Genomic DNA, 13,184 nt, shown 5'->3' on the forward strand with positions numbered 1-13,184 from the left:
TGCATTTATATAGTGCCTTTACTGTAGTAAAACGTCCCAAGGCGCTTCACAGGAGCGATTATCAAACAAAATTTGACACCGAGCCACATAAGGAGATATTAGGACAGGTGACAAAAAGCTTGGTCAAAGAGGTAGGTTTTAAGGAGCGTCTTAAAGGAGGAGAGGCGGAGAGGTTTAGGGAGTGAATTCCAGAACTTAGGAGCTAGGCAGCTGAAGGCACGGCCGCCAGTAACAGGGTGAGGGAAGTGAGGGATGCACATATCTTGCATTTTTTTTCCTCAAAGACACAACTATTACACAATGGAATACTTTGTCAGAAGGTTATGGGAGCTGAGTCAATCACATTTAAGATAGAATTAGATAAACACAAAGAAAAATATCAAAGGGTACGGGGAAAGAGCAGGGACAGGGGATTAGAGTAGATAGCTCTGATGTAGAGGTGGTCCAGGCACAATTGACCAAATGGCCACCTACTTGTGGTGAAATTTCTACAATTCTATGAAACAAATCTCTTTCTAATGGGTATTAGTTAAAGCAATGCACAGAATCACAGAATATTATTCCAACATTTTTATTACTGTATTTACAAAATTAGCAAAAAATAAGTACTACAAATATGGCTTTTTAAAAAAAATAAACATTTTTACCACACTGTTGATTTCTGGCTTTACTTCTACACTATCTCAGAAATGACACGCTGACATGTCCTACTAGGTGGCGGAGAACGTCACGGTTGGTACAGTCTGACAACGGCACAGCGAAACCTCAAGGGGCAACACTGTACCCCTCACTCAGTCCAGCGATGGCCGCAGTGTGGCGCAGTGCACACGTAGTACAGTCTCATTGCATCCTGCAGCAGGGAGGAAAAGGCTGCATTAAAGGCATTCTTCAAACGGGCAATCCGTTATCATTAACAAATCACGAATACCACTCAACTCATTCACAAAACAGAGACAGAATGTAAAGGACAAATCCCGAGTCTAACATTTTTCTGTCTCTTTCAAAGCCACAACTGCTAATTCTCATTAAAAACTCTGCTGTACATGAAATGAGTTTTGGCAGTCCTGATCTAATTCTTAATAAGCATATGCTCTAGCACTGAACTGTCTATAATTTAGCATGGGGAGAAACTTCTGCTTTTTACCTTCTAATACTGGAACAAAAATTTTACATATAAATTTTTTATATGCACATACACAGATACACGCACATACACAGATACACGCACATACACAGATACACGCACATACACAGATACACGCACATACCTCAATATGTTTAAAAGCAAAATACTGCAGATGCTGGAAATCTGAAATAAAAACAGAAAATGCAGGAGACGCTCAGCAAGTCAGGCAGCGTCTGTGGAGAAAGAAACAGTTAACGTTTCAGGCCGAAGACCTTTCGTCAGAACTGGAAAATGTTAAAAGAGTTAAAGTTTTTGAGCAAGTACAGAGGCAGGGAAAGGGGGGGGGCGGGTGGGGGAGGGAGGAAAGAACAAAAGGGAAGGTCTGTGATAGGGTAGAGGGCACAAGTGATTAAATGACTAAAGGGACGATGGTGCATTTTTACTCTATTCCCTTCTCCCAGTTTCTCCGGCTCCGTCGCATCTGTCCTACGATACCACCTTCCGCACCAGTGCTTCCGATATGTCTTCCTTTATCCTTAACTGAGGATTCCCCTCCACTGTAGTTGACAGGGCCCTCGACCGTGTCCGTCCTATTCCCCACAATTCTGCCCTCACCCCCTCCCTTCCCTCCCAGAACCACGATAGGGTCCCCCTTGTCCTCACCTTCCACCCCACCAGCCTCCACATTCAACATTTCATCCTGCCGGTCGTTTGCCATTTTAATTCCCCTTCCCACTCCCACTCTGACCTCTCTGTCCTCGGCCTCTTACACTGTTCCAATGAAACTCAACATAAGCTCAAGGAACAGCAGCTCATCTTTCGATTGGGCACTTTACAACCTTCCGGACTCAACACTGATTTCAATAACTTCAGATCATAAACACTGCTCCCATTTTTTCGGTCAGCAAGTGCTGGGAATGGTTCTGCTGCTGCCATTTACAGCTATTCCTGACCAATCTTTTGTTTCTTTACTTGTCCCATTACCACCTTCCTTGTCTTGTACCATCATCCCTTTAGTCATTTAATCACTCGTGCCCTCCACCCTATCACAGACCTTCCCTTTTGTTTTTTCCTCCCCTCCCCCTTTCCCTGGCTCTGTACTTGCTCAAAAACTTTAACTCTTTACATCTTCCAGTTCTGACGAAAGGTCTTCGACCTGAAACGTTAACTCTGTTTCTTTCTCCTCGGATGCTGCCTCCTTGCTGAGCGTCTCTAGCATTTTCTGTTTTTATTTCACAATATGTTTAGTTTCTCGCATTGCGAGTTCCTCGATACCCTCAGAAAACTATAATTTTGAATTGTTACAGGGCTCCAATTAATATGTGACCAGTACACCATGTTGCCAGATTCCCATACCACTCTTACCAAGGGTCAAACTCAGTGTTTGTCATCGCCCAGGCTACCTATTCATAGTCCTCATGGCTTACACAAAAAACACACACAGCCTGAGTAACACATGCTTATTCGTTCTCCTATTCTCCCTGGTTACAAGACTAAAGAAAGCAGAGAGCTACGTGCACATTTTGGGCTACGCAGCGCTGAGCATATAAACAGTGTGATAATGGCTGTTTGAACTTATACAGGCTGCTAGATACTGGGTTTGGCAGGACTGCAGCGAGAAATCACTAGTCAGTCAGTAAACAAAATAGTGCCCTATATCGGCACCTACTTCCGATAGTTCAAAATGCTCCCAGTCTTAAAAAAGGATAAAAGATTTCAGCTTTCCTTCCAAAGGACATATGATGGAAAACAAGTAGGCTTGTTCTCTGCCCTCTAATAAGGAAACAACTCATATATCCATACAACTTATAATATGCACTGACATGAGTGTGTGAATATATATTTTTAATAACTGCATGTATATCTTGTAATGGGTTCCATTACTGTACCTCAGCCCTTGCACTGTGCGATTGGAAAAACACAGCTTCCTTGTGTCCACACCTGTAACAATATTAAAAACAGCTGTAATCTATCTATCCATATTAAAATGAGTTTTGAAACCCTGTTGCATTCCAGTGATTTAACTAGTTGGCCAGAATCATGTCCCCCTCCCCCAGACCAGAGGTGGAAACTCCACACAGTTTTTTTTTTAAATGGCGACCAGTTCTACTTCACCTTTCCAGAGCCCCACACCCACCGCGGCTCTCTGGTCCAGGGCTGCACATTTCCTCCATTTGCCTCTTTGTCCCCAGCACTAGCTGCTCACGCCGAATGCCTCGGGCTCTTTCTCTCTGGGACTCAGCATCTCTCGTTGTGCTCCCAGGACACAGGCCCACCTACACCCCACTCTCGGAGTCTGCCTCTGCTCCAGGATTCGGGGTCACATCCAACCTGCTCTGGTTGCAACACGCGCTTTTTGGAAGAGGAAAAAGAGCAACCACGAGTCCAATAATTATGAACGAATCCGCCCGGCAATCTGACTGCTGTTCTATCAGAGGCGAAGCATTAACCTTTGAATAAGGCAGGCCTTTCCCTCTCTTCCCACCACCAAAAAAATTCTCTCTATTCCAAATCAATTGCAGCGAGGAAAATGAGATCCAACCCGTTGACCTCTACATCACTGCTGATAAAGATACTCGATGATCAGCAAATAAAAGTGTGAGTGAGTGAGTGAGTGAGAGAGAGAGAGAGTGAGAGAGAGTGAGAGAAATATCAAAGGCTTCAACAATTACTTCCATCTCTTCTTCCCCCCAGCGTCTCAGGAAAGATTGGATATTCTCTGGATTTAGGCCATCCGAGAAGGACACAGCTTATAAGTGGGGCCAAGGCCATTAAGTGATACTGCAATTCTACTTACTTTGGGCAGGGGTGGTCTTCTGTTCTGGGCAGTGTTGGATCTTGTGCCACATCTGCTATGATTTGGGTCAATTCACTGTTTAAAGAAAAAAAGTAATGAAAACAGTGCAGGTGCGCACCAAAACCGGACAAAATGGTTTCTGAGCTGTACAATACCCATTGGTGTAAAGTTCAACCATACAAGGCCTGGGACCAGCTAGTTGCTGTTATAATCAATGTAAAGGCCATCAGACCTGTCAAGTCTGAATGAACTCAGCCAGTTTTATGCCATGTGAGCAATATCTCAGTGTAGCTCACCGAGGACCTCTTGTGATCGAAACCCAGCATTATAGTATTTTACTGAATGGGTCTTTGCAGAACACCTAAAGAGATGAACAGATTGCATTATACTTGTTTAAATCATGTATCCTCTGCTGGTCTGACCAAGTTATTTCTGGTACTAAAATATTCTTTTTGTCAATGGAATGTTCAGATATGAAGGTTCAGAGAAGGTTCACAGGTTGATTCCGGGTATGGAAGGGTTGTCTTGTGAGGAAAGATTGAACAGGTTGGGTCTATACTCATTGGAGTTTAGAAGAATGAGAGGAGATCTTATTGAAACATACAAGATTCTGAGGGGACTCGGTAGGGTCGATGCTGAGAGGATGTTACCCCTCATGGGGGAATCTAAAACTAGGGGGCATAGTCTCAGAATAAGGGGTCGCCCGTTTAAGACGGAAATGAGGAGGAATTTCTTCTCCCAGAGTGTTGTGAATCTTTGGAATTCTTTACCCCAAAAAGCTGTGGAGGCTGAGTCATTGAATACATTCAAGGCTGAGTTAGACAAATTTTTGATCAGCGAGGGAGTCAAAGGATATGGGGAAAGGGCGGGAAAGTGGAGTTGAGGTGAAAAATCAGATCAGCCATGATCTCATTAAATGGCGGAGCAGGCTCGAGGGGCCGAATGGCCTACTCCTGCTACTATCTCTTATGGTCTTATGCTCTTATGGTCATTAAACTGTTGTCGTAAAGGCACGTATTGCTTATTTTTTGTTCTTTTCTCCAGTACCTCACCAAAGTGCCCATTCTTCATGCGTAAGCCTAGACAGTGAGCGGCAGCAAGGCTGTTTGAGTGTCGGGGTGCCATCACAATGGAACCTGATCCTGCTCTGACCTGACGCACACACACACTTGCACACTTTCCAGCCGGGGTCACGGGATTTCGATCAGATCAATTTTACACACTCTAGCCCGGGGCCAATGGCAGCACCCGACTGAGATCAGGTAACGCAGCATAGATCAGAATTTAAACTGGGTCTGAATGGCTCAGTACCACAGCGAGCATTTACCAACTACGTCCGGGGGAGCTGCGAAGAACGGGATAGATCATACTCTCAGTAATTCCAGTGTCTATTGCTTCTCTGATGATGGAGCAAGTACTGAATTTTGCTGGAGTCTCACTGGGAGGTACAGCTATAATTTACTGTTAGCCTCAGTTACAACGGTGTACTGATAAACCCGCACGCAGTTCTACTTACTCAACTTCATGCGTGATTTTGTTGACGTAGATACAGCTGTTATCGGCTTCTTGCTGGTAGTCACAGTTTCGACACTGAAATTAAAATGTAAAACGTTTGAGCTACGTAGACCGGTCACAAGAGCAAAGCTCCAGTTCCTTTCAGGGTTATAGTGAAAGCATGAATGGATTGGGAAAACATAAAAGGACATCCTTTCAAATCTATTCAGCAGGTATCCTTTATTTGCATGCCAATGGGCGAGTCCTCTTTTAAACTGGGAGATCTGGGTGACAGGTCAAAGCCAGGCTTGAAAAGTGTGGTAGAGAAGGCGAGATGAATCAAGCAGTGATTAGATGAGAACAAGCTTTAGTTTTAAGTCTGTAGATGAAGGAAACACTGAAGGAGATAAACTAACAGTTTTACAGTCCTGGGAGAAAGTGTTAGGGTGGCTGACAAACTAGCACCACAATAGCTGGTATATTTTATGTCTTCAATTTCCCCTTCTTTCCAGTGGGGAAGCACTATGATGGGGAACTCAGAGGCACTGATGCTAACTGTAGCACCCAAACAGATCAGACAACCCAGCGCGGTTTATGGATTGAACCCCAGACATTCTGCACTGTGTGGTCTAATGTTATACTGGGCAATGTCTTTATCCACTAGGCCAACGGGCGAGCCCCTCACTCCATTTTCAATCAGATATTTGCAACATCCACACCGGCCACTAAATGTTTTCAGGCTTGTTTGTGTCATAAACCGCAGCACTTCACCGAAAATAATCTTGGATTCGTACCGCATACCTAACATAATTGCGAAACCATTGCACTGTGTTAGTTTGAGAGTCACTGGATTTATTCAGCTTAGCAGCTGTGATTCCATTCCAATATGAGACGCAAAACACGGGCACCCTTCAGTGTCTGCGTGTTGTTTCACTTACAATAAACACATGTTTCTGTTGAAAACATTCAGATTTTGTCTGGACACGTTCTTGATTTAAGTGACAAACTGAGACGACTGCTCCACTATAAACTCGAACAGTCCCTCAGGTCCGGATATTTCCTTTTCTCTAGTTCCATACCAGCGTCACAAGTACCAATCTTGTCTCGATTATTGCCCAAGGTGCTTTTACATTACAGACTGCAGACTACACCTCTCCCGCAGTTGGCTGCACTCCTAAATATAAACAGCGAGATCTGCTGGAAGCTAAAGGCAGCTAATACCGCTGGAAAAGTGAGCCTGAATTGGGCATCAGGTTAAGGCCATTTATTCCCACAGAGTAAAGACAAGGAGCCAGTCCCACACATTTGCACTTTGAACGATTAGACTGCGATACTACAGAATGAAAAGTTTATATCTGCTTTGCTGAAGTGTTAATCAATGTGAGTTTATACCGTGGATTCTACACTTGGTATTTTTAATTTAAAAGAATTTCTGAGTCTTTCGAAGAGAAAGCTCGATGGAATTGAAGGGCTGCTAATCCATAAGGGCACACGCGGGACGCACGGCTTCGCACACGCGGGACGCACAGCAGAGCTCAGCAGCTCTGCCGTGCGTCCCGCGTGTGCGAAGCCGTGCGTCCCGCGTGATGGATTGGGGAGAGAGCCACGTGGATGTTGCCCTCCTCAAACACAGGAACAGGAGGAGGCCATTCAGCCCCTTGAGTCTGTTCCGCCATTCAATTAGATCATGGCCGATCTGTATCTTAACTCCATCTACCCATCTTGGTTCCCTGACCCTTAATCCCCTTACCCAACAAAAATCTATCAATCTCAGTTTTGAAATTTTCAACTGACCCCCAGCCTCAACAACTTTTTTTTTGGGGGGGGGGGGGGGTGGGGGTGGGGGTGGGGGGGAAGAGTTCCAGATTCTCACTCCCCTTTGTGTGAAGAAATGCTTCCTGACATCATCATTGAACGGCCTGGCTCTAATTTTGAAGTTATGCCCCCCTTGCTCTGGACTCCCCACGAGGAAATAGTTTCTCTCTATCTACCCTACGAAATCCTTGAATCATCTTAAACACCTCATAAAAACCACATGGAGTGTTTGAGGTGAACAAAATAGATGCGTTTAAGGGGAAGCTCGATAAACACACGAGGGAGAAAGGAATAGAAGGACATGCTGATAGGGTGAGATGAAGTAAGGTGGGAGGAGGCTCGTGTGGAGCATAAACACCGACATAGACTAATCAGGTGTCCCGGTGCTATACGGGCACGTGTTTTACAGGGAGGTACACAAAGATTAGACTGTAATAGAGCTTCATGCTAGAGTATTCCTTTAACACGCCAATTAATGGTTTCCATGATTTGTATTCCTGTAGAACGGAATCTTCTCTCGTCCCAATTCTTCAGCAGAAACATCTCTGATGTTTGACCAACCTGGTTTTTCTTCCTGATGTTGAACTTTTAATTAAATCTATTGACCAGAGTTCTTTTCTAAAATTATTTTGTTCCATGGTGGGCCAAAAATCAAATAGTCCCTTCTGCATTAAACACCCTAAGAAATGCCCACAATACATGGTACATCACCTGACTATGTTTGAACATCATTACTGTGTCAATACTCTCACCCCTTTGAGTCCAACATTGTGACTGCTCAGACCCTGCCCTCGAACAAAGAGCTCAATTTAATAACATTCAAACTCACCGCATAAAGCAGAATCCGGTTTTCTTTATCTTCCTTGGGGTACAGCATGTTGTTACTAACAGAAAGAGTAAAAAGACGTCAATAATGTTCAGAAAATGCCGGATAACGGGCCACAGACCTGAAACATTAACCCTACCCCTCCTTTCTCCGCAGATGCTGCCCGACCTGCTGAGTGTTTCCGGCGTTTTCTGTTTCTATTTCAGATTTCCAGCAGCCGCAGTATTCTGCTTTTCAACACAGTCTGCGTTACGTCTCAAGTGGTTTTGCCCTTAGCTCTCTCAGTTGCTGAGGCCTGATTACACACTGTGCTCTCCTCCTCTCCTGAAGGTGCTGGCTCATGCTGCAGTACGGTCCCATGGGCACCAGCTGCTCTCTGGTTCCTCACTCAAGTGGCCATTCTTTCTGCATGAGGCTGGACAGCGAGTGTGGGCAGGCTATTTGAAAGGGGGCAGCATCAGAGCCCAGCCCGATCCAGTCCTCACCCAAAATCCATTTTACAGCAGGATAGCATTTCATGAACTGTTTTTACCTCTGAGCATTGCAGCCACTTAATTTTTGATTTAAAAAAAAATTATGGGCTCCCACAGGACTATAGGGAAACAGCAGAGGAGTGCGACTAATTTTCTTTAATTCATTCTCGATGTGGGCATCGCTGGCAAGGATGGCATTTATTGCCCATCCCTAGGTGCACTGAGAAGGTGGTGGTGGGCCTTCGAGCAGTTTGATACAACTGAGGGCTTGCTTGGCCACTTCAGAGTCAACCACATTGGTGTGAGATTGGAGTCACATACAGGCCAGACTAGATAAGGACGGCAGGTTTCCTTCCCTAAAGAGCACTGGTTAAGTCTTTCAAAGAGCTAGCACAGGCACGATGGGTCGAATGGCATCCTTCTGTGATGTATGATTCTATGATTTAAGCAATTACATTGTACACAAATTTCCCTTCCCACATACACTGGGTATCATTTGCAGGGAACAATAATGAAAGCAGTTGGTGCGTTGGGTACTGACTCTCTGCCTTCAAGAGGGAGCTGGACCGGATCCTGACCCGGGCACAGATCACATCATATAGGTCAGTGTCTTTATAGATAACACTCGGTCCGTGTGATCTCCTGGACTGGTTTCAATCGCCTGAGGGGGTCGGAGAGGAAATCTCCAGAGTAATTTTTCCCCTTATTGGTCTTGGGATTTTTTCCCCTCTTCCAGATTACACGGCTGCTTGGGTGGGGGGAGAACAGGAGTGGGGGGAGAGAGGGAGAGGGGATGGGGGTGGGGGAGAGGGGATGGGGGTGGGGGTGGGGGAGAGAGGGAGAGGGGATGGGGGTGGGGGAGAGAGGGAGAGGGGATGGGGGTGGGGGAGAGAGGGAGAGGGGATGGGGGTGGGGGAGAGAGGGAGAGGGGATGGGGGAGGGGGAGAGAGGGAGAGGGGATGGGGGAGAGAGGGAGAGGGGATGGGGGAGAGGGGATGGGGGAGGGAGAGGGGATGGGGGAGGGAGAGGGGATGGGGGAGAGAGAGGGGATGGGGGAGAGAGAGGGGATGGGGGAGGGGGGGTGGGGGAGGGAGAGGGGGTGGGGGAGGGGGAGAGGGGGTGGGGAGTGGAGGTGAGGTGAGGTGAGGGGATGTTTAGTCCAGATGCTCCGGCCATCATGATGGGTGGGACAGGGTTGATGGACCAGCTGGTCATTTCCTGGGATGAGGTGCTGGGAGTGAGGGGGTGCTGGAGGTGAGGGGGTGCTGAGGGGTGAGGGGGTGGTGAGGGGTGAGGGGGTGCTGGGGGTGAGGGGGTGAGGGGTGCTGGGGGTGAGGGGGTGCTGGGGGTGAGGGGTGAGGGGGTGCTGGGGGTGAGGGGGTGAGGGGGTGCTGGGGGTGAGGGGGTGCTGGGGGTGAGGGGGTGAGGGGGTGCTGGGGGTGAGGGGGTGAGGGGGTGCTGGGGGTGAGGGGTGAGGGGGTTTGTCTGACCCGGGGATCCGGGTCCCTCCGCTGGGGAAAGTTGCTGGAATGTGAGGTGAGGGCTGCGATGCCCCCCGTGGTCGAATGGCCTAGCAGCACGGTCCGGGCTCCACGAGGGAAGCACCGCTCGGGGGAGTGAGGGGATTGTTGGCTCGGCTCAGCCCGGCCCGGCCTCCCCCGGCCTGCGAATGATTGAATTACGCAAACCCGGGGTCTGGGCCGTTACCCCGGGGCCTACCCCCAGCCCCGCCGTCCGATTTATTAACCCCCCCGGCCTTTCTCCTCACCATTCCTGACAGAAGCGGATCCCCACGAAGCCGGGCCCACCTTGCCCTCCCTCGAAGTCCATCACCGACCCTCGAGTAGCGTCCGCTCCCGCCTCCCGGCCTACGGGTCCCCGGCCGGATGGTTCAGACGGCGCTCCAGCAACGCGTTTCGAATCCACCTCACGCAACGCTGCAGCGGAGAGGCGCCTCCGTGGCAATGCTCCCCAATCGAGCACCATCAGAGACCCTTCCCCTCCTGACCCTCTCCCTGCCTCTGCACTTGCCTAAAAAACTGTTCCATCTTCAACTCCCGACCAAGGGTCATCGACCTGAAACATCAACTCTGTTTCTTTCTCCGCGGATGCCGCCTCGTTTGCTGAGTGTTTCCAGCATTTTCTGCTTTTATATACAGCACCGAAGGAGGCCGTTCAGCCCATCGTGCCTGTGCCGGCTCTTTGAAAGAGCTGTCCAATTAGTCCCACTCCCCCGCTGTTTCTCCGTACCCCTGGAATTTTCTCCCCTTTTGAAAATTACTATTGAATCTGCTTCCACCGCCCTTTCAGGCAGCGCATTCCAGATCAGAACAATTCGCTGTGGAAAAAATGTTTCCTCCATGTCGTCTCTGGTTCTTTTGCCAATCACCTTAAATCTGTGTCCTCTGATTACCGACCCTTCTGGAAACAGTTTCTCCTTATTTACTCTGTCAAAACCCTTCATGATTTTGAACACCTCTATTAAATCTCCCTTTAACCTTCTCTGTTCGAAGGACAACAACCCCAGCTTCTCCAGTCTCTCCACATAACTGAAGTCCCTGGAACCATTCTAGTAAATCTCCTCTGCACCCTCTCCAAGATCTTGACATCCTTCCTAAAGTGTGTGGTGTCCAGAGTCTTATTTGGTGTCAGGTTGACTCAGTTTTATTTAAAAGTCCTTTGATCTACCTCGAAAATAGATGCATCTTTCATATATCAAAAATCAAAATACTGCAATTGCTGGAAATCTGAAATAAAAGTAGAAAATGCTGGAAACACTCAGCAGGTCAGGCAGAATCTGCTTGAGGTCATCAGCCATGAACTTATTGAATGGCGAAGCAGGCTCGAGGGGCCGAATGGCCTACTCCTGCTCCTATTTCTTATGTTCTTATGTAATCTGTGGAGAGAAAGATAGGGTTAAAATTTCAGGTTGATGACCTATCGTCAGAACCGGCCATTCAGACCAGAAAAGGTTTGAGGTTCAGTCCCTGGCCTGTGCTACGTCAGCTGATCTCGCACCAAATCCCGTTCTCCCATCACCCCCTGTGCTCACTGACCTACATTGGCTCCCAGTCTGGCAACACCTCGATTTTAAAATTCTTATCTTTGTTTTCATGGCCTCGACCCCTCCCTATCTCTGTAACCTCCTCCAGCTCCACAACCCTCCAAGATCTCTGCCCTCCTCCAATTCTGGCCTCTTGAGCAGCCCCAATTTTAATCGCTCCACCATTGACGGCCGTGCCTTCAGCTGCCTGGGCCCTAAGCTCTGGAATTCCCTCCCTAAACCTCTCCGACTCTCTCTCCTCCTTTAAGACTCTCCTTAAAATCTGCCTCTTTGACCAAGCTTTTGGTCACCTGTCCTAATATCTTCTTTTGTTTGATAATCGCTCCTGTGAAGCACCTTGGGATGTTTTATTATGTTAAAGACGCTGTCATAAAGCACAGAAGGAGGCCATTCGGCCCATCGTGACTGTGCCAGCCCTTTGAAAGACTTATCCAATTAGCCCCACTACCCTGGGCTTTCCTTGTAGCCCTGCAAATGTTTCCTTTTCAAGTATCATGTGATGAAACCTCCAGGAATATGTCCAAACAGAGTTGGCCACCCCAATTGCTATCCAGTCGAAACACACCCTAGTGTGTGTCATCAGTTCCAGGGTGGGAAGAGGTTGAATAGAAACATGCCCCTTTCATTTTTTCCCCACGTATCGCCTCTCTCTGACGGTGCGAAACTATATATTACAATGAATGCAATTGACAGAAAAGAGTTGCCATTCACTGGTCATTACATCAGAAAGCACAATCACCCAGGATTACAAGATAGACTCAAATTACAAGGAAGTGCTTTGGGACTGGTTCTCGTTTTTCAGGCAACGCTGCATCTGCCCCTGCAACCAACCAATCAGCAACTTTCAACAGCAATTTACTTGTACTTCTTCCAACTTAGTGTACTGTATAAGGAGGCCACATTCTCCTTGGAAAATAAGAGTCTAAATGAGGGAGAGGGAAGAGCGATCTGGGGGTACAGATACACAAATTACTAAAAATAGTGAAGCAGGTTAATAGGGCCATAAAAAAATGCAAATCGAGCACTGGGGTTCATTTCTAGAGGGATAGAATTGAAAAGCAGGGAAGTTGTATAGAACCTTGGTAAGGCCACACTCGGAGTGCACAATTCTGGAGTTCTGACCTCTGTATTATAAAAGGGATATTGAGGCACTGGAGAAGGTGCAAAAAAGATTCATAGGATGCTACCAGAACTGAGAGGATATACCTATCAGGAAAGATTGAACAGGCTGGGGCTCTTTTCTCCAGAAAAGAGAAGATTGAGGGGTGACCTGATAGAGGTCTTTAAGATTATGAAAGGGTTTCGATAGGGTAGATGTAGAGAAGATAGTCACTAATAAATCCAATAGGGAATTCAGGAGAAACTTCTTTACCCAGAGAGTGGTGAGAATGTGGAACTCACTCCCACAAGGAGTAGTTGAGGTGAATAGTGTAGATGCATTTAAGGGGAAGCTCGATAAATACATGAGGGAGAAAGGAATAGAAGGATATGCTGATAGGGTGAGATGAAGTAGGGAGGGAGGAGGCTCGTGTGGAGCATAAACACGGCATAGACCTGTTGGGCCGAATGGCCTGTTTCTGTGCTGTAAA

General features: G+C 47.2%; 1 protein-coding gene across 2 annotated transcripts; it reads right to left on the minus strand.

Moving 5' to 3' along the window:
• Window positions 1-555: 555 nt before the first annotated feature.
• polr2i (RNA polymerase II subunit I) lies at window positions 556-10,438 on the minus strand. 2 transcript variants are annotated; one of them, XM_067974857.1, is made up of 6 exons: window positions 10,300-10,438; window positions 8,062-8,116; window positions 5,440-5,513; window positions 3,924-3,998; window positions 3,016-3,067; window positions 556-850 (listed from the first exon to the last, which is right to left on the minus strand). In XM_067974857.1, exons 1-6 carry the CDS (start codon window positions 10,359-10,361, stop codon window positions 788-790), a joined length of 381 nt encoding a protein of 126 aa, XP_067830958.1. In that variant the 5' UTR covers window positions 10,362-10,438; the 3' UTR covers window positions 556-787. The 2 variants fall into 2 exon arrangements, with proteins under 2 accessions (XP_067830958.1, XP_067830957.1); XM_067974856.1 differs by having other exon boundaries at window positions 10,340-10,395.
• Window positions 10,439-13,184: the final 2,746 nt, after the last annotated feature.

The sequence above is a fragment of the Heptranchias perlo genome, chromosome 41 (genome assembly GCF_035084215.1).
Source record: "Heptranchias perlo isolate sHepPer1 chromosome 41, sHepPer1.hap1, whole genome shotgun sequence".
Taxonomy (NCBI): domain Eukaryota; kingdom Metazoa; phylum Chordata; class Chondrichthyes; order Hexanchiformes; family Hexanchidae; genus Heptranchias; species Heptranchias perlo.